Source organism: Triturus cristatus, chromosome 11 (assembly GCF_964204655.1).
Source record: "Triturus cristatus chromosome 11, aTriCri1.1, whole genome shotgun sequence".
Taxonomy (NCBI): Eukaryota; Metazoa; Chordata; class Amphibia; order Caudata; family Salamandridae; genus Triturus; species Triturus cristatus.
In genome coordinates, this window is record NC_140594.1 from 1144439134 (window position 1) to 1144465346 (window position 26213).

Consider the following 26213-nt stretch of genomic DNA (forward strand, 5'->3'; position numbering starts at 1 on the left):
CTGTAACGTTTTGTCCACATAAGGCATCCATGCCAATTGTGAAGCCTTCTCTTCCAACATCTTGAGAATTGTAAAGGTAGCCAGTCTTTGTGTATTCCCCTGGAGGGGACCCAGAAATTAGCCAAAATACAGCGAAATGTTGTGGGGTTTTTCAAATGGGAAAAAAGTGCTGCAGAAGTCTGCTTTTTTCCCTGCAAACAGTTGAAAATAAGGAAATTGAAATTGAGTTGAAAAAATGCATGCTAACGTTTTCACTTGTAATTTCTTCTCAGTATGACGGATTTTAAAAGCAATATACCGTTACATTCACTGAACCATTCTGGTTGCGGGGATATATAGGACTTGTAGGTTTACCAGGAACTTGAGTAACCCAGAGCCAATAACTGAACTGCATCTTGCTTGCAATGGTTTTTCACAGTGTACCTGGTATATAGCAATTCATTTGGTAAAACATAAAGAGTGAAAAATAGGTACCAAGTATACCTATATATTTCAGAAATGAGAGCAAAATGTGGAGTTTAGAAGCAGTGGCTATTTGCACATCACCAAAACTGTGGGCACCCATACAAGCATCTGAATTGGAGGTCAGTTTACAAAATAACTTTTTTTTAGCTAAATGTCCTACATTTGGAAGGCAGAAATGCAAAAAATCAATTGGTAATAACACTTGTTCTGCTACTCTGTGCTCCCCTAAGTCACCCAATAAAAATAATACCTCACTTTTGTGGGTAAGCCTAGTGCCCGTGACAGTAAATGTTCAAAATGCAATGTGGAGACATCACATTTGTTTTGTGAAAAATGATCCTTTTTTGCAATGTACATTGCAAGTAGATTTTGAACCCTAGCTCTGCCGGCACCTAGGATAAAAACCTAGCAAACCTATACATTTTTTAAAACCAGACACCCAAGGATTTCCAGGATGGGGTGACTTGTCTGGCTCTCACCAGGTTCTGTTTCCCAGAACCCCTTGCAAACCTTGAATTTTGTTCCAAAAACAGATTTTCCTTACATTTCTGTGATGGAAAGTTCTGAAATCTGTGCGGATCCATAAACTTCCACCCACCCAGCATTACACAAAGTCTCTCAATAAAAATAGTACGTCACTTGTGGGGGTGCACCTTTTGCCCGCGACAAGGAAACGGCTCAAAATGCAACATGGATACATCACAGTTTTGTAGTAAAAACTGACCCTTTTTTTGCAATCTGCCTAGTTTTGGACCCTAGCTCTGCCGGCACCTAAGGAAACCTAGCAAACCTATACCTTTCTGAAAACTAGACATTCAGGGAAATCCAGAATGTGGTGACTTGTGTGGCTTTCACCAGCATCCCCGCAAACCTCAAACTTTGTAAAAAAAACCATTTTCCTCATAATTCTCTGCTGGAACGTTCTGGATTCTGCATGGATCCTCAAATTTCTACCTAGCATTCCTCAAAGTCTCCTGATAAAAATGGTACTTCACTTGTGTGGGTAGGCTTAGTGCCCAGGACAGGAAAGGGCCCAAAACATACTGTGAAGACTTCAAAGTTATCGATTACAAAAATACCTAGTTTTTCAAGGGAGTCACCTGCGTTTTAGATCCCGGGCTCGGCAGCCATCTAGGGAAACCTACCAATCAGAAACATTTCTGAAAACTAGACATCTGAGGGAGTTCAGGGAGGTGTGACCTGCATGTATCTCAAAACATTTTCCTACCCAGAATCCCCTGAAAACCTCAAATTTAGCTATAAAAAATCCATGAAAGCCACACCTCCTTGTTTTAAGAAATTTCTGGGTTTGGTAGCTTTCCCTAGATGGCTGCTTAGCCCAAGAGCAAAAATGCAGGTGCCCCCCCCTTCAAAAGCCAGGTTGGTTTGTCATAAATAATTCTGATGTATCCACAATATGTTTTGGGCCCTTCCGTGTCTCAGGTAATTGGCCCACCCACACAAGTGAGGTACCATTTTTATTGGGATACCTGGGGGAACGCTGGGTGGACATTTGGGAGCTAGCCACCCTCCCTGGTGGCTTGTGGGTGGATCCCTGCTTAAGGATAGCCCTCTTAGGGCGATCCCCAAGCAGGGATCCACCAGGGTAAGGAACAATTTCTAACACTATCTCTCCCATGTGATTCGGTGCTCATGGGGGCTGAGATAGCCCCACAAGCCCCGAAACAATGAAACTGAAACTAAGTTTCAGTTTCAACTTCATTGTAATGGTGTCAGTGCGCCATGCGTGCAATCGTCATTAGATAAAAAAAAAAACTCGATAGGTTGGTGAAGCTATTCCACACCTCCCGAGGCAAAAGTAAAAAAAGAAAGGGATAGACAGCAAAGGGATTTTGTGCGCCTGCATATATGACAGAATCGTTCATTCATGAGCACAGAAGCACTGGTGCTCATGACAGACTCATTCCGCCATGATCACCAAAGACGTTAAAAGGAAAATCTCCAAAACTGGTGAGGAGCCTATTTAGGTAAATGTGGCTTGCAAATGTGGATTATTTGACTTTGCATAAATATGGTAGCAGGTAAGGTGTGTATGTCATGTGTTTGAAATCCAGCAAATATTCCTGCTTCTCAGACATGTGCTGTAATTCACTTAACTAGCATGAAAGATTGAAAGCTTGGGAAGGTAATGAACATGCACTACTTGAATGATTGGGATCCTTTTTGTTTCCAGGAAAGTAGCATAGATAACATATCTCTGCATATAATTGAATGATACATATATTATCAAAAACATAAAAGATGCTTCTGTAATTTAACATTTATTCACATTTTTCATGTAAAAGTCTCTATAGATTAAACACTGCTCATGAGCAAACATTATTCTACTCCTGAAAATCTATTCCTAATATAAATAACCAGATGCACTGCAAGGACAATTTAAGAGTCCATGAGATATCAGTTACTTTCTAAAATACTGAAAATGTTTTATTATAAAAGTATAACTAATATCCTAAATTCAAAGCCTAAATAGAACCTTGCTAAAAGTAATCCAGTTTGGTGTGACCTGGAAATCTCTGTTGTATAGAATTTCAACTAGAAGTGTTCCAGTGAATCGGCTTTTATAACTTGAAAACCTCAAACAAGCACAGAAATTGCAAATATGTTTTCTCCAGTTTTGATAAGGAGAGATTACTGTTGGACCTGCTTGCTGAAGGTGGAGTATCCCCAGCAGCAGTTACCTGTATACAGCCAGCTTACAAATGCATTTTGCAAACTTGAAAAAACTTTTTATACATGCATGAAAAGCACATTTATCAAAATTATACCTATTTTACAATTAAACTCTCACCTGTGTATTCCGAAAATGTACTGCTATTTCCAAGTACACCGTTTTCACCCACGGCAAAGACATTGAATGTGTACAGGTTGCCAGGTATTAAATTCAAGATGGACACATTTTCATACAACGTTGTCAGATTTGAGGCTGGATTTCCTAAAACTTGCACTAAGTAGGTGCTCCTATTGCCAGTCGGTGGTAGCCAGCTCATAGAAATTGAATTAAGGGTGACATCTGTCCTCTTTAGATTGTTGGTTACATTGGGTACTGAAATGAGAAAATGGATTGTGAAATACCACTCATATAATTAGTTACATAATTGTCACAAGTAGTTTTCATAACAGATAAGCATCATACTTTAAAAAAAAAGACACCTGTTAACTGCAGCAGTACACAGCATTACGGATCTCATAATAGAGTGAACTACTTCCTAACACCACTGCCTCTTTGATTTTGACATTCAAAATTAAGACTTTTACTAAAAATTAAAAATATCAAAGGAGCAATAAAAGTTTCCAAATACAATCAGTTCATTCGCGATAACTTTTTCTCAACCTCCAACTGTGAGAAACTGTAACTGAATCCCCTTGTTTGTAGAAAAAACATTTTCCAAATTGATCACTTATGCAGTGTTTAGGTAACGTTTAATTGTTCAATTGACAGACAATTAGTCTGTCTTGCAAAATAAGTGCTAAATCGGAGATTAGATTATTTATTATTGAACAATTAGTACACATATATTTTGCATTCATGTATGATGAAAGATTGTGATATGCTGGAACTTTACAACTCAAGGCAGCCAGATTCCTCTCACTGCTCTTCTTATTTTCTTAATTTGAATACTAGTAAATACCTATTTATGTTCCAGGTTACACTCTATGTATAGACCTAAACTTGATCAACTGAAGTCTCTGAATAGTGAGTTAGGAGCTTTTATATATTTTCACTAGTTGACAAGTATAATAATGTTGTTGTACTGTAGTGTAGTTCCTATTTCCCTTATAGGCTCTGCGCATTGGAATAATATACACTATAGTTGTAGCATAGGACTGAGGACAGTATGCCTCTTTGAGTACATTAAACTTAATTACTTTGTGTGCCAGCTAACACAGAAGCCACTAGAAACTCCTTGAATAAACAAGAAGGGTGTAGTTTCTGGCAACCGCATAAACATGACAACTTTGTTTCCCTTAGAATCGGCACATGTCTCAGAATCATGGAAACAACAGATAACAGTTTCACTCAGTCAATCGTGCATGCTTAGCTTCTTCAGAGTTACACAGAAATAGATAGACAGGCATTTCAATAAAAGGATTTATTGAACAGTCTTGTTTCTCATATAAGAGATATGAGCTGTTACAATTGCAAGACAGTATGTGAGATATAATATGTACAGTGTAAGCAGTAAGAAGAAATAATACTGCAACAGCATTGTCTTCTAGCTATGACATATATTCATATACACATACATAAATAACATAGGCTAAAACGTGGATACTTGTTTGATGCTTCTAAATAGTTCTACCCCAGTGTACCTAACCTAAGTGTAGTACAAGGTAAGAAGTAGGTGCCGTATTCTATAGTATGGTTCTAGTCAGCTCCATACCTTAGAAGGAGAGAGGTGGGAATCTCTTTCCGGGTCTCAAACACCCGGCGAAGGGAGTCAGAACACTGTAAGCTGGGTTCTCTGCGAGCAGGGATGACAGCGTCTGGTCAGTGTGTCAGGCGGGGACTTGAATTCTTCTGAACTTGCAGTGGCGAGCCATATCGAGCTGTGCAGCCAAGCCGTGGTTGGCCATGGTAAGGGAAGGTATATTCATATCTGGAAGGTGCTTAGGAATGTTAGCATTGACGTAAAGTCGGGCAGAGGAAGACGTCATGAATGAACCCCTAAGGAATAGTAGTTCATGCACAATAGATGAGTTCTTGGAGAAATTAATAATCCTAGCTAGGGGGAAGTCCCGATGGCTTAAGGGTCTGGTTTCTAAGAACTCGTTGTGACGTGGGGATGGACGGATGTAGGTTACCATGCCTGTATTTGGATAGCATGGCTAATGCCTAAATAAGGACTGAGATTCCATGCCTAAATAAGGGATAATGCGAATTGTGCCCATATAAGGACATGATTTAGGAAAACCTATGTACGGACATCTAAATCGAAACACAACACCCACTCCACTTTTGAATCAACGCTAATACTAAATGCTAAACATGAAATGCTAAACGAGTACCGCATGTTTCTAAAAACATTTGTAAAAGCATACTAAAATAAGTTTAAGGTAAAAAACATTTGCTAGACAGGAAATACAAAGGTGCTGAACATATTAAAGCAATGTTTCATTCTAAGCATTTATTTACAGTGAATGCTAAGTGAATGAACAGAAATATATACCCATATGATGAAATGGCTCACGATTACAGAAGAAAAGGTCAAAGCCATTTTGTATCATGGTACATAAATGAAATTGAAAGTGTTCAAAGAAGTCTGTTCTCTATGAATAGTTCTACTTTAAGCATATTACTTCGCCATAAAAAGAAAAATTACATTTTAGAGAGAAGAAAAGAAAAAACAATTGTATGAAAAAATTCCAAGCTTTTGTCTTTGTTTTGAAAAATGAAGGCTAAATTCGTAGCTTTCCCGGTACACTGTGAGCCGAATCAAAAGCCAGTGTAAGGAGTTGGTGAAAACATGAAATCCTCTATTCCTGTGGACAAAAGATCATCTACCGATGTCGTTGATAGTTAGAATACCTCGTTTAGAATATTAACTGCACATAAATGTGAAGCATCGCCAGTAGCAATGTTCGTTTCCGATGTTACCTGTGTGCCAGTTGATCCATCTCATACCTCAGCAGTAGCATGTTGCGTCTGTGAGATCTCAACAAATGCCGTCATCAGGATTGGTAGCCTCTGGGGGCAACACAGAGCATGGGCAGTAATCGAGTAGAGCAGAATATCGATATCCGTTGGCATGACTGATGGGAGTGTTAGACAAATGTCTAGCACGCATTCTTCACCGCAAAGCAGGCAGGGTAGAACAGGTAAGATGCAACAATCTTGCCAGATTGGTCTGAATGACAGAAACCATGTGGTATTTAATTCTCGTAGACAAAGTAAGCTCAAAAGTTGTACTTTGCGCTCACAACACTTCCTTTCCAGGAGAGCTTTCTCCAAGGTGCTGGGAGTGACGCTGGTGGATTGGCTTGTCATAGCGTAGTGGTAGGAATAAAAACAGGATTCCTGCAATGAGTGTTAAAATTAGCGGCAGACCACCAAACACCGAGTGCACAAAGTTTGGAATGATTCCGAGGACTGCTTGAAAAGGTGTTAACAGTCCTGAACATGTGGTCTTGAATACATGCACAATACCGCTCGTATCAGACATGTTTAAGATACGTCCCAACATTTCTGTGAAATATGTAGGGCAGTTTGTACGTAACAGAGCCTGTATCTCAGCCGAAGGCCTTGCAATTTGTAGATCAGAGGTTTCTTTGGCTGAGGTCAAAGGCACGGTTTGTTGTAAAAGAATGGCTTTCATTCTGCTTAAAGTATCAATCCGTATAGAAGAGATGTTCAGTGAAGGCCATAAAGGTGACTCCCTGACTGTGTCTATTTGGGGGAACAAAACTTGCATACAGCAAGTGACCCTGGAGCCAACCGTTACCAGATATGGGATGCCTGGCAACATGCCACAGCAGCTCTGATCATTAAACATGAGGTAACTCCCATTTGAAAGTTGGCCAAACGTTGGATTAATCACTGAGGCTGGTGAACCTTGCAGGTGGCAGGATAGGTTTGCAGTAGAACCGCTACAGGCCCCATGTAAACTAATATCCCGACATATGAATGAACCGCTCAGTGCATTTTTACGGTGTGTACTGCTAAGAAACACTCCATGCCCCCCACTCCAACATCTGTGTGTGTAAGGTAAATTCCAGGATGTCTTGATGTTTTCTTTACCCAACCTTTCATATTTGCCTGCTTGCATTTGTTTGAGGCAGTACTGAAAATGGAAAGTTGGAACAGGCCATGAATGGTCCATTCTGTAGCTGGTTTTTCTGCTACTGTAAATGGCAATTTTTCCAGTTTTTCAATGCTCAGCACTATATACTTTCCTCCCCTTTGTGCCAGTTTGATCTGTTTATCAGTGAGATTGTATTCTGAAAACAGAGACGACGTGTTGATGAAATGCCAAGGCACATAGCCAGCAACCAAGTTTTGTAGCGTCCAGCCTAATAACAGAAAAGAACGTAATTGAGACTGGCCTTGTCGCAGCAGGACCAAATCTTGTTCCACAATGTCCATAGCAGAGGATACAATGTTGCCCAGTGAATATATCCTGGATGACAGAGTCGTTAACCCATTGTCGACCACAGCAAGAGATTTTTCTACATTAATACGATCAATTTCTCGAATTCTTTCTGCGGCGTATGCTTGGGTAACCTTCCATATTTCATTATAAGTAGCTTAGATGCCGGCATATATGAAATGTTTTTGACGCGGTTTTCTCGAACCTAGGAAGAAATCCCTAAGGTCTGCGCCTTCTTTACGTAAAGATAACTGTTGTTTCACATCCTCTAGTGTAGATTTCTGTAGCCAATCAAGGCTAATTTTCCTACACTGTATATTGTTACTACCCCTGGAGGCTGTCTTTGAACATAATGTGGGTCTGGCCTATCGATTTTAAAACCCTGTATTCTGTTCAGGAATCTTTCTTGACAGATGTTTGTGTCGGTGGTCCAGAGCAACAATGTTTCCCATTCAGGATCTGATCTGTTGTTTTGTAAAATTGTATGTACGTCGACCTCCCCCTGTGCTTTGCTATTACTTGCAGGTGTAGATATGGACGGTGTGTTCATGTCTTTGATCTTGGCTAACCGAAGGCAAGACGTTTGTTGGACAGTGTCATTCAAAAACATTATTTGCTGTGGGATGATGCAGGCTCTTAAACAAAGCTTCTATCCCCTGCACTTGCCAATCTTTTGTACCCCAGACAGATTTTGTGTCAATTGTGTCTTTCCAAAAGTCGAAACCCTGTCCGGATAGTTGGGCAATAAAGGCTGCAGAATAAATCTGTTTTGTGTTGGTTGACATATTTTTCGCTCCTGTTTTGTTCACATTCTTAAAGTAAAACGTTTCTGGATTGGATGTATTGTACCCTGAAAAATATGGAAACTTCATTGCAAACATTTTTGAGCTACCCCTTGGTGGTTTAGGGCAATGTTCCCAAGGGTTATACATAAATACATTTCTAGGTGTTGTAGATTCATACAAGAAATGATGACCATAGTGGTTGTAACAATGAAGCTGTTCATAGTCTGTTGAACCCTCTAAGTATTCATGGGTGGAGAATGCAGTAGACCTTTCTAGATCAGACATCACGTTATTAACAGTCTCAAAGTCCCAATCATCAGAATAGATACTGGAGGTAATAAAGTCACTTAATGAAATCTTAAATAAGTGTGAACTCTTCAAAAGTTCAGACGAGCCAAATATATCATAATCCGTTTTGTCCCAAACTATACCATCTTCTATAGGAACGGCTGTGATGTTCACTGCTGACAAGCCTCTTGCTTCACGATGGGATGATTTGTGTGGTTTCAAAAGTAAGTTCACATTTTTACTTTCTGTGTCCAAGTGAATATATCTTCCATTTATCAGCATGCTCAGAGTCATTACTAAAGCTAGCCAAAGCAGAAAGAAAAGTATTCCAGAAATAATCCATATTTCAATCCATGGTGAAACCAGATAGGTCTTTCCAGGAGATGAAAAAAGTCTTGTGCTCGTTTTTTGAAAGTTCTTTTGGCTGGCATCGTTTCCGGTTCGCTTGGATCCTCAGAAAACGTATCAAAGTTAATGAAATAGCCAGAGGCAGTTCTGTTAATGGTAGAAATTGCATTAGGATTCGTTGAAATCGCTGGCACCAGTTGATCATGTGTTCTGTTGGTGTAGACAGGTGTATCAGGACAAACTGTTATTTGGGTTTCAAGAGGAATGAGTTCCATAGCATTGTTGCTTAGTCCTTTATTTCTTACTGCTGACTCCTCGATGGTAATGAGTCTTTCGGTTTGATCCTCTTGAATGGTAGCTAGAGGAGTGCGTCTGCTTCTTGGTCGAAGTCCACAAGGCCTACTGCTTAGTATTGGCCATTGATGAGGTCGATTGACACAAATCTTTTCTCCTTTTTTCCACCAAGGGGCGACAGATGTACTGTTCTTGTTCCGTGGATGGCTAGGACAGGTACTGGTTGTCTATAAGAAGGCCCAAATTCCTTCTTCTCCACGATCTTCTCTCTGACTAGGTTCCCAAGCTTTGGGATCCAGACAGGCCTTGCTGGAACGGCTGGAATTTCCCCAGTGGTGGTTGGCTTCAGGAACACGTTGCTTTATTTTGATCTTAGTTCATTTAAGTCCTGGAAAAACAGCCAAACGATCTTTGATATCAAATGGTTTATTTTCCATCACTGTGCCTTTACATTCGAGATCTGGAACCCACATTATTGTCCCAAATAGGACCTCATATGGAGTGACCCCCCCTAGAGAGGTCGACGTACATACAATTTTTACAAAACAACAGATCAGATCCTGAATGGCAAATTGTTTAATGAGGGTTGGACCCCATAAAGATGTGTGACCCACCCATCACCCGAACCTAATAATCTAGCTGTTATAGACTGCTTTATGTCCCGGTTTTTCCTTTCCACAACAGAATTTCCCTCAGGATGAAACGTAGAGGAGTACCGCAATGCTACGCCCAAACTGGCCATGGCTTCTTTGTAAGCTCAAGAGCTAAACGCAGGGCCCTGGTCAGAATGTAGTATGCCGTTTGCGTATGTGCCGATAAAGACTCCCAAATCTTTTATAACAGTTCCAGCGTCAGCCGAGCGCTGAGGCCACATCCATAGGAACCTTGAACAGAAATCCACTGTGACCGTGATATATATATAGTTACAATCACTTTGCAAGGGACCGCAGTGATCCAGGTAAACACAAGCTAATGGTTTATCTGAAATTAAAAGGGTTGTCTGCGCAGGACGTTTCACTGTAGAGACTTTCATCTGTTGGCATATTTCACATTCCAAAACAAAGTTTTTGGTCTGTTTCCTAATGCCGGCCCACCAATATCTCGGTTTTATAACGATACTAAGGCAGAAACACCTGCAAGGGCAGAGGCTATCCGTTCTTGTGCTGCTAGGATTAGTCCTAATCTACGTTCCATGTTTGGAATTACCCTATCCCCCACTCCAGGGATTCTCCAGGGACAAAGGAATGTTGTTCACATAAATTATATAGGAGTATTTGAGGGGACATTTTTTAGATAACGCTGCACCACTGCCTTTGCTTGAAGCATTGACAGCCAATAATATCTCACTGTCTATTCTCGTTTTTGAACGAGTGATCACAGCTACGGAAGCCCTTTGCACAGCTCCCTTCGCAGCTTTGTCAGCCAAGGAATTCCCTGCAACGTGAACGCCATCACGTTGATGACTCAGCGTGTGTATCACGTGAGTGTTTTGTAGTCCGTCTCGTAACTGAACTACTTGTTCCCCAAGCTTTTTATGCTTGATTGTGCCACCTTTTGCATCTTTGAAACCGTTTTGAAGCCAATTCAGTTAATATTCATTATATGATTCTAGACACAGTAAAAATAATCGCACACTATAAGTGTGGGGAATTCGCTGTTTGTATTTTCAAGTGCCAATTTGAATGCTTGTAGTTCAGCTCGCTGAGTTGTACAATCTCCTAGAGATTGTGTTTTAGTGACCATTGGTCGGAATTTACCATCGGGCATGCGACCTTTAACGATTGTGCATGCTGCACTGTAAGCTTGCTTACTTCCCGTAATGGGTTGTGCTGATCCGTCAGTATAAATTATACATTCATACTGATCAAGAGGGAGAATCTCAATAGGCAGAGGACATTCATGTTTATCTTGCAGGAATGCTTGTGTTTTTAAATAAGGTTCAAAAACATATTCAACATCCGTTGCAGCAAGAGAATTAACCCATTGCATCCATCTTGTATGTAAAGCTTTTGCATTTGGAATTTTCGCTTTTGTAACTGCCTCTAAGGCCGGTACCGGAGTCACCACAATAATGCGTTTCCCCGAGATAGAGCTCTTTCTTTAGCTTCTGTGGTTTGAACTGCTGTCAGAATTATTTCTGTCGAAGTGAAGCGCATTTCCGCTTGTGTATACAAATGTGATTTGTATGCAATTGGTACTTTTTCACCTTCATTAAAAGTTGAGTAGGTGAATCCGCGTTGATCCGAAAGTATTTGGATCACTAAATTGCGTGTATTTACGCATGTTTGTAAGTGATTTCTTGCTAACATATCAGTTTGAAGTGAACGCGGGATATCTGTGCGTTCCTGTGTCCAATTTTTGATTTTGAAATCAGGTTTATTTAAAGCGTAGAGAGGTTTAACCCTTTCTGCATAAATTGGAATGTAAGTTCTTCCAAAATTCAGGAAACCTAGAATTGACTGTAAGTTTCAGGTCATCGTCTGTCAGATAGATATCATCGACATATGACAATGCCTCTTCATCATACATTTGTAGTAACTCTGTTACTCTTGCTGAGAATAACCCCGGGCTGTTCTTGAACCCATGAGGGAGTCGACAAAAGTGACGTTGAATTCCCATTAGTGAGAAAGCTGTCAAGTACCTACTTTCATGTGCTATATTTTGACAAAAGAACTAATTTGTAATGTCTAATGTGGTTTTATATTTTTTACGCACAATGTTATTCATTAATGCTGTATTGTGTGCATTTTGTACTGCAAATGTCTTAGAACAAGTGTTAAGGTGTCTGTAATCAAAAACTAAACGATATGTATTGTCTGGTTTGCAGACAGGAAACAAAGGATTGTTCATTGATAAGGTGCATGTTTCAATCACCTCTTGGTATTCAAGTTGATCTAAGATCTCCCTGACCTGACTGTATTTTGTGGTGAGGTGAGTCCTCATCCCATCCTACATGATTTTTGTATAATGCTGGGGCCTGGGCAACTGCCCATTTCCTGGCATATGTATATTTATGTGTATTGGAACATGGTTGGAGAAGGCCGGCATAATGATGTCTTCGCCATGTGGGCACTCCATGACAAATTTTGGTGGCCAGTCCTGTTCTGTTCTGAAAGTTTTTCCCAAAAGAGTGCTCTCACTTTTCTTGGTATGTCTCCCTCCATCTGGAGTGTTATTTCATATAACCATTGTGGAGTACAAACCCTGGTGTCTACAGTCTCAACTGTGATGTACTCATTCAAGTCCACTATCTCCAGAAGTTCCTTTCAGTTCTGGCGAGCTATTGTTACTTCTGCTGCACTGTCCAGCATTGTCTGAGCCCATTCTCCGTTCTTGAGTTCTGAATGTGTTGTTCGTCTTTGGACTTTATGTGTTCTTTTTTGTGATCTGACTGTCCTCTTCTTTCGGATGTCTGTGACGATCTCTGAAAGGTACGAGAGGAACGTGTATCAGTATTTTGATACCTGTCAGGTTTTCTCAAATTATCCCTATTCCTGAGGTTATACCTCCTTTCAGAGGGCTCCTTTTGAGGAGACCTACCTCGGGATTGAGAACGTTTCTCTTTTGAATGTTGTTTGTTATTTTCCCACTTCTTTTCAGAAGATGTAGGATTATGTTTAATAGAGTCCTTCTCAGGACCTTCAGACAGTTGTGGTTTAACTAGTGTCCCAACCAAACTATCTCTGCCTAATTCTTCATGGGATTTTTCTATTATTCTGGGTAGTTCTTGTTGATGTTCTGTTGCATCAAATTCCCTTAAGCGTTGGCGGATCGCCACTGATGCTGCCTCCCCTTTAATATTAGATAATATTATTGTTGAGACCTGGTCTGACCCGTATTCATTTTTAATTTGTTTCAGGATATCAGGTATTACCGCAATAGACGGAACGCCATGTGTTTTAGTATAGATGGCAGCAAAGACTGTGCCCCAAGTGGTGCAGTCTTCCAAATGTGGTGGGATCCCCATTGGTAAACAGATTGTTAAGATTCTGTGTTTCTCATAAGGGCTAGTATTAGGAAATACTGCTTCGATTTGAGTAATTTTTTTAGCTATCCATAATGGAATTTGTTCACGTTTTGTGGGCGTTTTACCCATGACTGCGTGTAAAGTATGTGGGGTAATTTTTGGTGTATTCCCTTGGTGAGGGGTTTGATTTGGAATGGTTAATGGTGGTTGAACTTTGAAAGTCTGCATGACATATTGGACTAACTGTCTGTACATTTTTATTAACTCTTTAAGTTGAGTGAGTAATTCATCGTCTGACATCTCTTCGATGTCAGGATGAGGTGTGTAGATGGCTAAAATCGTCCATGTTGCTCCTGGTCTACCTAGTGGACTGAGCCTGGTAATGTGATTGTAATGTTTTAGGGTGCCTTTAAACCAGAGATTATGTTCCTGGTATGTGAGTGGAATTTCAACATCATCGAAGGGAATATATTCCTCTGGTCTGTTCATCTTCTTTATAGAAGTGAAACACTTTTGTTACTGGATTTGATTCTGGGAATACTATCCATGAATAGAATACCTCTGTCTGAAAAGATTCATGTGCCTCTATCACAAAAACTGCTCTACCACCTCTTGGTGTTAGGCCATGTTTTATAAGTTTTAGAGTGATGGCTGTCCTTAAATTTGGATGGATGTTTATAACACCCTCATCAGTTTCATTTAAACCTGTAAGATTAAAAGCTGTTATGACTTGGTCAGTCGTTGCCTCACCGGTCACCGTATTATTATCCCTGTTTTGGTACATTGTTTTTGAAAAATGTAGAACAAGTTTCAAGGAAACAAAGATAAGGTGCACAATATTTTGGAACACTGTATCCTTCAATGTTGAACAAATCAAACAGCTAATACATAGGATTTTCGTCCTACTCAGCTATGGCGGATATTAACCCTACCCACTCCAGACATCTTATTGATTATTATGAGTAAGGGTCTCTGAGAAAAGCACGACTGAGTTACTTCAGTATCTAGCGTTAAATTAGTGCCTTACCAAACACGTTGGGCGCCATGTAGTGTAGTTCCTATTTCCCTTATAGGCTCTGCACATTGGAATAATATACAATATAGTTGTAGCATAGGACTGAGGTCGGTATGCCTCTTTGAGTACATTAAACTTAATTACTTTGTGTGCCAGCTAACTCAGTGGCCACTAGAAACTCCTTGAATAAACAAGAAGGGAGGAGTTTCTGGCTACCGCATAAACATGACAACTTTGTTTCCCTAAGAATAGGAACATGTTTCAGAATTGTGGAAACAATAGATAACAGTTTCACTCAGTCAATCGTGCATGCTTAGTTTCTTCAGAGTTATACAGAAATAGATAGATGGGCGTTTCAATAAATGGATTTATTGAACAGTCTTCTTTCTCGTGCAAGAGATATGAGCTGTACAGCGTAAGCAGTAAGAAGATATAATACTGCAACAGCATTGTCTTCTAGCTATGACATATATTCATATACACATACATAAATAACATAGGCTAAAAAGTGGATACTTGTTTGATGCTTCTAAATAGTTCTACCCCAGTGTACCTAACCTAAGTGTAGTACAAGGTAAGAAGTAGGTGCCGTATTCTATAGTATGGAAAGCTATAGTTTTGCATATTCCAAGAGTCCCTCTAGGTTCTACTCTGCTCCATACCTTAGAATGAGAGAGGTGGGAATCTCTTTCCGGGTCTCAAACTCTAACACCCCATGAAGGGAGTCAGAACACTGGAAGCTGGATTCTCTGCGAGCAGGGATGACAGCATCTGGTCAGTGCATCAGGCGGGGACTCGAATTCTTCCGAACTTGCTGTGGCGAGCCATGTCGAGCTGTGCAGCCGAGAAGAGCCGTTGTTTGCCATGGTAAAGGAAGGTATATTTATACCTGGAAGGTGCTTAGGAATGTTAGCATTGACGTAAAGTCGGGCAGAAGAAGACGTCATGAATGAACCCCTAAGGAATAGTAGTTAATGCATAATAGATGAGTTCTTGGAGAAATCAATAATACTAGCTAGGGAAATCCCCAATGGCTTAAGGGTCTGATTTCTAAGAACTCGTTGTGACGTGGGGATGGACAGATGTAGGAGACCATGCCTGTGTTTGGATAGCATGGATAATGCCTAAATAAGGACTGGGATTCTATGCCTAAATAAGGGCAATGCGAATTTTGCCTATTTAAGGACATGATTTAGGAAAACCTATGTACGGACATCTAAATCGAAATACGAGAGTACAAACTGGATTCATTTGATTTTAGATATTTCTGATCACATGTTGTGAAAGCACATTTTGGTAGCTTTTGCAAATAGCGTAAATATGTTGCTTTATAGTAGATTAACAAATATTGAAGTTCTGTCTGATGTTGGAATCATATAAATGTTCATGTGCATTGATTTCTCTGAAGACTGTTTGTGACACGAATATCCATTCAACAAGATGTGAGAAAATACCACAGCTATTCAAATACTGATATTGCAAATGCATTGCTGCATTTACAAATATGTTTCACTGAAATATTTTGTGATACATTGTAATTATAAGTATACATGCTAACATTTCAAGCGCTATACTGGGTTGATCTTTACATATAATAATGAAACCAGTAAGTAGATTTTTCCATTGAATTTGAAAAGTGAACTAAACTAATACTATGTCTGTTTAAAATTCAAATATTTGGCATGCACACAGACAAATATTTCATCCATGGCTTTGCTTTAAGCAGTTTTGAAGCTAAAGGGGTATTCTTCTGAGGATGATGATCAATACATATTTTAGTACAGTTCTGCTGCAGAAACTAACCTACTAAAAATAAGCCTCTCATAATTCAACTCAGTTGGACAAAAAATTAATTTAAAAGTAAAAACTCCAAAACTAGTGAGGAGCCTATTTAGGTAAATGGGGCTTGCAAATGCGCAATATTTGACTGTGTGCAAATATGATAACAGGAAAGGTGTGAATGCATTATTGTGTTTGAAATTCAGCAAATATTCTTGCTTCGTAGACAAGTGTTGTAATTATCTTAACCAGCTAGATCGTTTCAAACCTTGGGAAGTAAATGAATATTATTCTTTTGATACTCCTGAACATCTATTCCTAATATAATCAGTTGCACTACAAGGACTAATTAATAGTACCTGAGATTTCAGTTACTTTCTAAAACACGGAAAAAAATGTATTACGAAATTAAATGTAATATGTTAAATTCAAAGAATAAACAGAATCTTGCTAAAAGTAATCCAGTTCAGTGTGACCTGGAAATCTCTGTTGTATAGAATTTGAACTGGAGGTGTTCCAGTGAATCGGTTTTTATGACTTGAAAACCTCAAACAAGCACAGAAATTGCAAATATGTATTCTCCAGTTTTGATAAGGAGGGAGTACAGTGTTCCTGCTTGCTGCAGGTGGATTATCCCCAGCAGTTACCTGTATGCAGGAGGCTAACAAATGCATTTTGTAAATGTGTACATGCATATAAAGCTCATTTATAAAAATTATACCTATTTTATAAAGTAAACTCTCACCTGTGTATTCAGAAAATGTACTGCTATTTCCCAGTACACCATTTTCACCCACAGCAAAGACACTGAATGTGTACAGGTTGCCAGGTATTAAATTTAAGATGGACACATTTTCATACAACGTTCTCACATTTGAGGCTGGATTTCCTAAAACTTGCACTAAGTAGGAGCTTCTTTTGCCAGTCGGTGGTAGCCAGCTCATAGAAATTGAATCAATGGTAACATCTGTCCGCTTTAGATTGTTGGTTACATTGGGTACTGAAATGAGAAAATGGATTGTGAAATACCACTAATAGAATTAGTTACATAATTGTCACAAGTAGTTTTCAAAACAGATAAGCGTCATACTTTTTAAAAACAAGACACCTGTTAATTGCAGCAATATACAGCATTACGGATCTCACAATAGAGTGAGCTACTTCCTAACACCAATGCCTCTTTGATTTCGAAATTCAAAATTGAGATTTTTACTGAAAATTATAAATTATCAAAAGAGCAGTTAAAGTTTCCAATAAAATCAGATCAGTTGTCAAAACTTATTCTCAACCCTCATCTGTGAGCAACTGTAACTTAATCCCATTGTTTACAAAAAAAAACATATCCCAAATTGATCACTTATGCAGTGTTTAGGTAAAGTTTAAATGTTCAATTAACAGACAATTAGTGTGTCTTCCAAATATGTGGTACATCGGAGATCAGCGTATTTCTTATTGAAAAATTAGTACATATATATTTTGCATTCATGTATGATGTAAGATTGTTATATGCCTGAATTTTACAACTCAAGGCAGCCAGACTCCTCTCACTGCTCGTCTTATTTTCTTAATGTGTATACTACTAGATACCTATATATGTTCCAGGTTACACACTTTGTATAGCCTTCTACTTGATCAACTGAAATCTCTCAATAGTGAGTTAGTAACTTTTATATATTTTCACTAGTTGACCAGTATATTAATGTTGATGTACAAACTGGATTGATTTAATTTTAGATATTTCTGATCACTTGTTGTAAATGCACATTTTGCTAGCTTTTGCAAATAGCATAAATATGTTACTTTATAGAAGATTAACAATAATTGATGTTCTTAAGTTGGAATGATATGAATGTTCATGTGCATTGATTTCTCTGAAGTCAGCTTGTGACAAGAATTTCCATTCAACAAGAAGTGAGAAAATACCACACCTATTCAAATACTAATATTGCAAATGCATTGATGCATTTAGAAATACGTTTCACTAAAATATTTTGTGAGACATTGTAATTATAAGTATACATGCACATATTTCAGTCGATATACTGGGTTGATCTTTACATCTAATGATGAAACCAATAAGTAATTTTTTCATTGAATTTGAAAAGTGAACTAAACTAATACTATGTCTGTTTAAAACTCAAATATTTGACATGCCCACAGACTAAAATTTCATCCATGGCTTTGAGTTAAGCAGCTTTAAAGCTAAAGGGGTATTCTTCTGAGGATGATGATCAATACACATCTTAGTACAGTTCTGCTGCAGAAAGTAACCTACTAAAAATAAGCCTCTCTTAACTCAATACAGTTGGACAAAAAAGTATTTAAAAGTAAAAACTTAAAAACTAGTGAGGAGTCTAGTTAGGTAAATGGGACTTGCAAATGTGGATTATTTGACTGTGTGCAAATATTATAGCAGGAAAGGTGTGAATGCATTAATGTGTATGAAATTCAGCAAATATTCTTGCTTCTTAGACATGTGTTGTAATTCTCTTAACCAGCTAGATAGTTTCAAACCTTGGGAAGGTAATGAATATGCACTCCTTGTATGATTGGTATCCTTTTTGTTTCCAGGAAAGAAGCATGGATAACATACCTCTACATATAATTTAATGACACATATATTTTCAGAAACACAAAAGATGCTTCAGTAATTTAACATATATTCACATTTTTCATTTAAAAGTCTCTGTAGATTAGACATTGCTCATGTGTAAATATTATTATTTTGATACTCCTGAACATTTATTCCTAATATAAATAATCAGGTGCACTAGAAGGACTATTTAATAGTACCTGAGATATCAGTTACATTCTAAAACATGGAAAAAAAGGTATTACAAAATTAAATGTAATATCTTAAATTCAAAGCCTAAACAGAAACTTGCTAAAAGTAATCCAGTTTAGTGTGACCTGGAAATCTCTGTTGTATAGAATTTGAACAGCAAGTGTTCCAGTGAATCTGCTTTTATGACTTGAAAACCTCAAACAAGCACATAAATTGCAAATATGTATTCTCCAGTTTTGATAAGGAGAGATTACAGTCTCCCTGCTCGCTGAAGGTGGATTATCCCCAGCAGGTACATGTATGCAGGCAGCTAACAAATGCATTTTCTAAATATGAAAAAAACTATTTGTACATGCATGAAAAGCACATTTATCAAAATTATATCTGTGTTTTAGAGTAAACTCTCACCTGTGTATTCTGAAAATGTACTGGTATTTCCCAGTACACCATTTTCACCCACAGCAAAGACACTGAATGTGTACAGGTTGCCAGGTAATAAATTTAAGATGGACACATTTTCATACAACGTTGTCACATTTGAGGCTGGATTTCCTAAAACTTGCACTAAGTAGGAGCTTCTTTTGCCAGTCGGTGGTAGCCAGCTCATAGAAATTGAATCAATGGTGACATCTGTCCGCTTTAGATTGTTGGTTACATTGGGTACTGAAATTAGAAAATGGATTGTGAAATACCACCAATAGAATTAGTTACACAATTGTCACAAGTAGTTTTCAAAACAGATAAGCGTCATACTTCTTTTCAAAAGACACCTGTTAATTGCAGCAATATACAGCATAACAGATCTCACAATAGAGTGAGCTACTTCCTAACACCACTGCCTCTTTGATTTCGAAATTCAAAATTGAGATTTTTACTAAAAATTATAAATTATCAAAAGAGCAAATAAAGTTTCCTATAAAATCAGTTCAGTTGTGATAACTTATTCTCAACCCCGATCTGTGAGCAACTGTAACTTAATCCCATTGTTTATAGAAAAATCATATCCCAAATTGATCACTTAAGCAGTGTTTAGGTAACGTTTAAATGTTCAATTACTAGACAATTAGGTGCCGATTCCGATCCTGGAAAACCCGGGTACGAATGGTCGTACGGAGCGTTTTCTCCGTACGACTCGTACCCGGGAAATCATCCTTACAAACCAGCAAGTACGATTCGTACAGAAATACCGTTTCCGTATGATTCGTACAAACCTATGTGCGGCTAAAAAATACCCACAATTTCGATCCGGGACATCACGTACGTGACGTCCGGACGGAGTCAGGCAGCGTTTTACGGACCAGCAAGTACGATTCGTGCCTACGTTACTCCGCACGGCTCATTTTTTACGGCTGCCAAAAACTCCCGAGAAATTGAGGACGATGCGAAGAAGGAGCACCTGTACGCGACGGACAGCCATGGACCCCATCCTATGTGTAATCCCAGCCCTCTTAGCCTACGACCTGGTGCACAGAAACCGCCACAGACGCCGCAGAAGGTCAGAACAACACCCATGGTGAAAGGGGGGGGGGTGAGGGGCATGCAACTTAACCCCACCCAAATTATACCACATATATCATGTACAAACAGTACCTCCAGGGTCTGGGCACTTTGGGGGGCGTGTTCAGTTAATGTATAAGTGGAGAGTCTCCCAGTTTGTTTGGTATCCTTCGGGAATTTGGTATCCTTCGGGGTCATTTCGATTTGGAGCTTGCAAGTCCCAAAGCCAGAGGACTCGTGTATTCACGAGACTATCGTATTCGATAATCCTTTGAAGTTTGAAACTAGACTAGTGAGCGAAGATGCCTGGTTCTAGTGTATTTGGAAGATTGTTTTGTCTGGGTTGTGGAAGGGATTTCCAGTTAGAGGATTCATGTCCGGTTCCTCCAATTGGAACTCCAACTTATGAGCTTTATGTAAAACATGGCGTGGGCCCCATTGCATATAATGAAGTATGGATCCGATACACCAGAAAGGACGGTGTTTTAAAATGGCCCCAAAATGGTAGTTTCGATACAGATATCTTAGATAATTTGGAAGTTAAATTGTTTAAAAAGAAAGCCCGGCCGGCGATGTTTGATTCTTTCCGCCTATGGCGAAAGGAAGCCAAACAGAAGGAAATTAAGCTAGCGAAAAGGAATAAGAGAGAAAGAGGTATGTCAATGATGCAAGCAGCTGTGCAATTTACAGATAATGAGGAGGAACAAATGAATGAACAGTTACATAGACAGCGCAAACTAGGGATCGATAAATGTTACCCTGTTTTGTCACCCCTTGTGCAAGTTGAGACAGAAGAGAAAGAGAAAGATTCCCTAATGTCCCATTTGCTAAGTTCGCCACCCCTGTATGCGTAAAATGCCACAGCGCCTCCACAGCTTGTAAATGTGCCGCCTTCAGTATATATGCCGCAAGCCTTCCCACAACCGCCAGCTCCTCCTCAGCTGGCTCCTATCCCTGCAGTGCAGCCCTCTCAAGGGCCGCCAGTTTTGTTACCTGTTGCCCCTGCGCTTCCTACGACTTTGCCTAGCACGCCAACTGCCTCCCCTGGCGCTCCTTCTTGCACTACCCCGGTACCTGTATCTGAATCCGTTTTTCTTCCCTCTGACTATCCCCCCATTTTCGCCTCAACTTCTCCTTCAGCACGACAACGACTAGCTAATGTGGTTACTAGTTTAATGTCGCCTCTCTTTGGGTCATCTAGTGCGACTCCTGGTTTACAACGTAAGCAATTGCGTAGTCAGCTGCCTGGTCCTGACGAGAAAGAGGTGATAGATCATCTGGTGCGTAGGTGGATTGGTTTCCCTTCACTTTATAATGTGGAATCAGTTGTTAACGTTTTTCACCAATGGGATGCCCCAAAACAGAGGTATGTCTTTGATAAAATGTGTGAATTCCTCTGTGAGGAATTGGAGGATAATGGTTCAAACCCAAACCCACAGGAATTGTGTTGAGTGCGATTTGATTTTGAAAAAGGTACAATTGTGGGTCCCAATGTAGATAAAGCAGTTGCGACTTTACTGTCCTTCAGAAATGGCGATTGTCAACAATCATTGTTCGAACAGGAATTCCCTGTGGGGAAAAAGGGAAAAGCGCGACAATACCCTATGAGAGAAGTCCCTCCGGTATGGAAGGAAGCCGTTGCGGCTGATGCCGCTAGAAATATTGTTGCTGCTCCAGCTCATTTTCAGCGTGTTTGGGTACATGTCCCATGGAAGCGTTCTGAGGTGTTAGCGCTTAAGCAGACATTGCCTGACCCCCGTAAAAACCCTACAGGATATTATAAGGAGTTATCGCAAACTGCAGAATCGTGTGTCATGAATCTGGCTGACATAGATATGTTGTTTGGGAATGTGGTTCCACAGCCTTTATGGGGATCCATTCGTAATGTAGATCATGCTGCAGAATTGGGTAACACATGGGCTAATATCATTGCTGCAGATGCTGGCCAAGTTGGTGGTGCGAAGCCTGACCCTTTGGTAGCAGAACTCCCTGGTAGAATTATTACCTACATGAAAACTATAATGCCCGCGATGCAAGTAAATTGGGATAAACTGTCCGCATGCAAGCAGAAGAAAGATGAGACAGTGTCCGATTTCTTTACAAGGTTTGAAGAAACGTTTATCGACCACAGTGGTCAAGACATGAGTACTGAAGGTGGCCAACGATTATTTGTGGATAAATTTGTACAGAATCTACTTCCCGAGTTGTGTAAGAAATTAAAAGATTCAGAAAGTTCTTGGGCTGTTTCCTCTTCAGCGCAAATACTGGCTACTGCACAGTATTATGAAAATAGAGATAAAGACGAGAAAGATAGAACAGATAAGAAAACGAAAGAACTGAAAACGAAGGTCCTTTTACAGCAGGCTTATCCGCCACGTGGAGGACAGAATAATTATAGGCAAACCCAAGGGATCTATCAGCAACCCCAACAGTTCCAGAATAATCAACAAATGAATGGGTATTATCAACCACGTATTCCTGTAGGTCCCAATCAATGTTCATACTGCAGAGAGGAATGTCATTTTAAGTATAGTTGTCCTAAATTAATGCAGCGTACTAGTAATGCGTATGGCGCAAGAGGTAGAGGTGGTCAACAAGCTCCTAGAGGTAGTGGGCGTGGAAATGTTCCCCAGAACGCGCGTCCTCTTCCGCCTCAAAATACCATAAATAGCTTTGATCAGCAAGCCAATGCAACTGGTAATACAGCTCAGTACTATAATAATGATTATTATGCAGAAGACGACAATGTGGAAGGTAATGATTACTAGGACAGCCGTAGACAGAGAGAGGGAGTTGTTTCAGTACCAGTGGATCAGAGTGGACCATATGTTAAAGTGACTACAGCGGGTGTAACAGAGCCCTTTCTGCTGGACACTGGTGCTGCAAAGAGTTCAATCATGCATTCAAAACTCCCTGGCGCGCCTTAGTCTGGCGAAATGAATGTTTCAGTAGGTTTTTCTGGCGCCCCAGTAAGGAACCCGATTTCTAGTCCTATGTCACTTTCTGTTGGACCTTGCGAGTTAAAAGCACCCCTCATCCTAACGACAGGTTGTGGTGAAAATCTGCTAGGATTAGATTTGCTAAAAAGATTGCATGCAACACTATATTGTGGGATGGGGTCCCCAGGGCCACTAAATTAGAAAAAGAAGGGGGGCCACACAGCCCTCCTTCTTAAAAAAATAAAATAAATAAAAGACCGGCATCGCGCCGGAGGCCACGCCCCCTCCTAGCAGCACTCTGCAAACGCACCCCCTGGCCAGTTGTAAGTTGGGGAATTAATTCCCCTTCAATACTGAGGGTCCCTGAGGGCCACCTAGCCCAACAGGTATCTCCAGTATGCACCAGGGAGCTGCGTTGCAGACAGGTGTTCTGAGGCCACGCCCCTTTTTACACCTTTATGCAACGCAGCTCTGTGGCGCTTACTGGAGGTACCTAGTGGGCTAGTTGGACCCTAGGGACCCTCAGGAGTACAACTTACATTAGGTAAGAAAGTGATTTCCCCAATGTATTTGTCTAAGAATGCAATGCCACCTGAATTGTCATCCCTTCCGGGTGTCCTTTGGGCTACTGGTCCCAATGATGTGGGTCTCCTGGAAATACCGCCATACATGGTCACTCTAAAAGCCAATGTCAGATTGCCACGTATTCCCCAGTATAAGATCTCCAATGAAGGTCAGAAAGCGTTGTTAGCAATTGTCAGCGATTTGATTAAAAAGGGAGTAATTGAAGAAACAAGAGGCAACGTTTGCAATAGTCCTGTTTTACCTGTCTTAAAACGAACGGACCCTTCACAGCCACCTGTTTACAGATTTGTGATTGATCTTAGAGAGGTAAATAAGATTGTTGTGCCACAGTTTCCAGTTGTCCCTGACATAACTGCCTTGTTAACTATGATTCCAGCCTCCGCTGCATGGTTTTCAGTGATAGATTTGAAGATTGCTTTCTTTAGCATCCCAATTGCAGAGGAGAGCAGAGACATTTTTGGCTTCAGTTTAGGAGGTCGCAGCTTCCGCTTTAAACGCGCTCCCCAGGGCTACTGTGAAAGTCTATCAATATACAGTCAAGCATTGAAAGCGCAACTTGATGCACTGGTTTTACCCAGTGGCGCTATCCTCATTCAGTACGTTGACGATTTACTAATCGCCGCGGATACTGAAAAGATTTGCAAAGAAGCTACATTGTCATTGTTGCGTCATTTGTCTGCCTTCCATCACAAAGTGTCTCTCTCAAAATTCCAATATTGTCGACAAGAAGTGACCTACTTAGGTCATCTCTTATCGAAGGAGGGAAGGAAACTGACCCCAGAAAGAATTCAAGCCATTGCACAGTTGAGTGTGCCAAGAACACAGAGAGAAGTGCGTGCTTTCTTGGGCATTACTTCATACTGTAGGCATTGGATACCAAATTTTTCTTTGCTGGCAAAACCTTTGTTAGCCTTAACATGTAAAGACACACCGAATCCTATCCCATGGTCTGAGGAATGTCAGAAAAGTTTTTGGGAATTGCGTAATGCATTGTGTTCAGCTCCTGTGTTGGGTACCCCTGACTACAGCAAGCCTTTTACATTGTATGTTCACGAAAAGAACGGTTGCGCATTATCAGTGTTAACACAGCCTTTTGGCGACAGACCGCGTCCATGCGCATATTTTTCGTCAACCTTGGACCCGGTAGCTAGGGCATTGCCAAGTTGTCTGAGAGCTACAGCTGCAGCAGCTATGTCTATTCGACAGTCTGCTGGACTAGTAATGGATAACACATTGATTGTTATGGTTCCACATGCTGTGGACACATTGTTAAACAGGACCAAGACACAGCACTTAACTAGTGCGCGATTGTCAGGATATGAATTAACACTGTTAGCAAATCACATACACATAAAGAGATGCAACACGTTGAATCCAGCTACATTATTGCCAATTCCAGCAGACCTAGATGAGATTGAGCAACATGATTGTCTGTTCAGAACAGAAGAAGAGACGAAAGGGAGAGTGGATCTCAAAGATACTCCCCTGACTGAGTGTGATGGTACCTTATGAGTGGATGGTTCTTGTTTCAAGCTTCCGAATGGTGATACAACTGCTGCATATGCTATCACGACTTTGCACACGATTGTGGAAACTGCACGAGTGCCACATAATTCGGCTCAGGCAGCAGAATTAATTGCCCTTACAAGAGCATGCATGTTGTCTGAAGGAATGAAAGTGAACATATATACGGATAGCCAGTACGCCTTTGGCGTGGCTCATAGTTTTGGGCGATTGTGGAAAGAACGTGGGTTCCTGACTTCGCATGGAGCTAAGATTCAGAATGGCAAGTTGGTGAATGATCTTCTTGAGTCACTGACCCTACCGTTACAAGTTGCGATTATGAAATGCAGTGCGCACAAGAAAGTCACTGATGAGGTTGGTCGTGGTAATGCATTTGCTGACGGAGTCGCGAAAGAAACAGCAAAAGATGTGAAGACTCGAATGTATGTTGCAGGCCCTGCAAGATGAGTTGGTGATGTTGGAATGTGTGAAAACACGATAGAGAGTGTGAAGTCCCTTCAAGCTGAAGCCACAGAGAAAGAGTTGAGCAAGTGGAGAGAAAGTACGGGTAAAATGGATGAGAATGGTTGTTGGATTGATTTGTCAGAACATCGGCGATGGTTGTTACCTGATGCATATGTGCTTCCAGTGGTTACTATGGCACATGGAATGGCACATATCAGTATGAAAGGAATTTGTAAGTTGTTGGCTCCAGTATGGCAGAATGCTGAAATTCCCAAGTGTGCAGAGAATGTGGTCAAGAATTGTATGGTATGTTTGAAATACAACCCTGGTAGGGGAACCCCAACTCCAGTTGGTCATTTTGCGCCTCCATCATATCCATTCGAAGTTTT

At 40.2% G+C, this 26213-nt stretch overlaps 1 protein-coding gene across 1 annotated transcript in view; it reads right to left on the minus strand.

Moving 5' to 3' along the window:
* The window catches only part of LOC146788598 (tenascin-X-like), a 694637-nt gene that overhangs the window by 68733 nt on the left and 599691 nt on the right, over positions 1-26213 (minus strand). The window contains exons 44-46 of the mRNA XM_085633173.1: positions 19244-19498; positions 16796-17050; positions 3278-3532 (exon numbers count right to left, since the gene is read on the minus strand). Coding sequence (XP_085489299.1) covers positions 3278-3532; positions 16796-17050; positions 19244-19498 — 765 coding nt within the window. The remainder of the gene's footprint in view (positions 1-3277; positions 3533-16795; positions 17051-19243; positions 19499-26213) is intronic.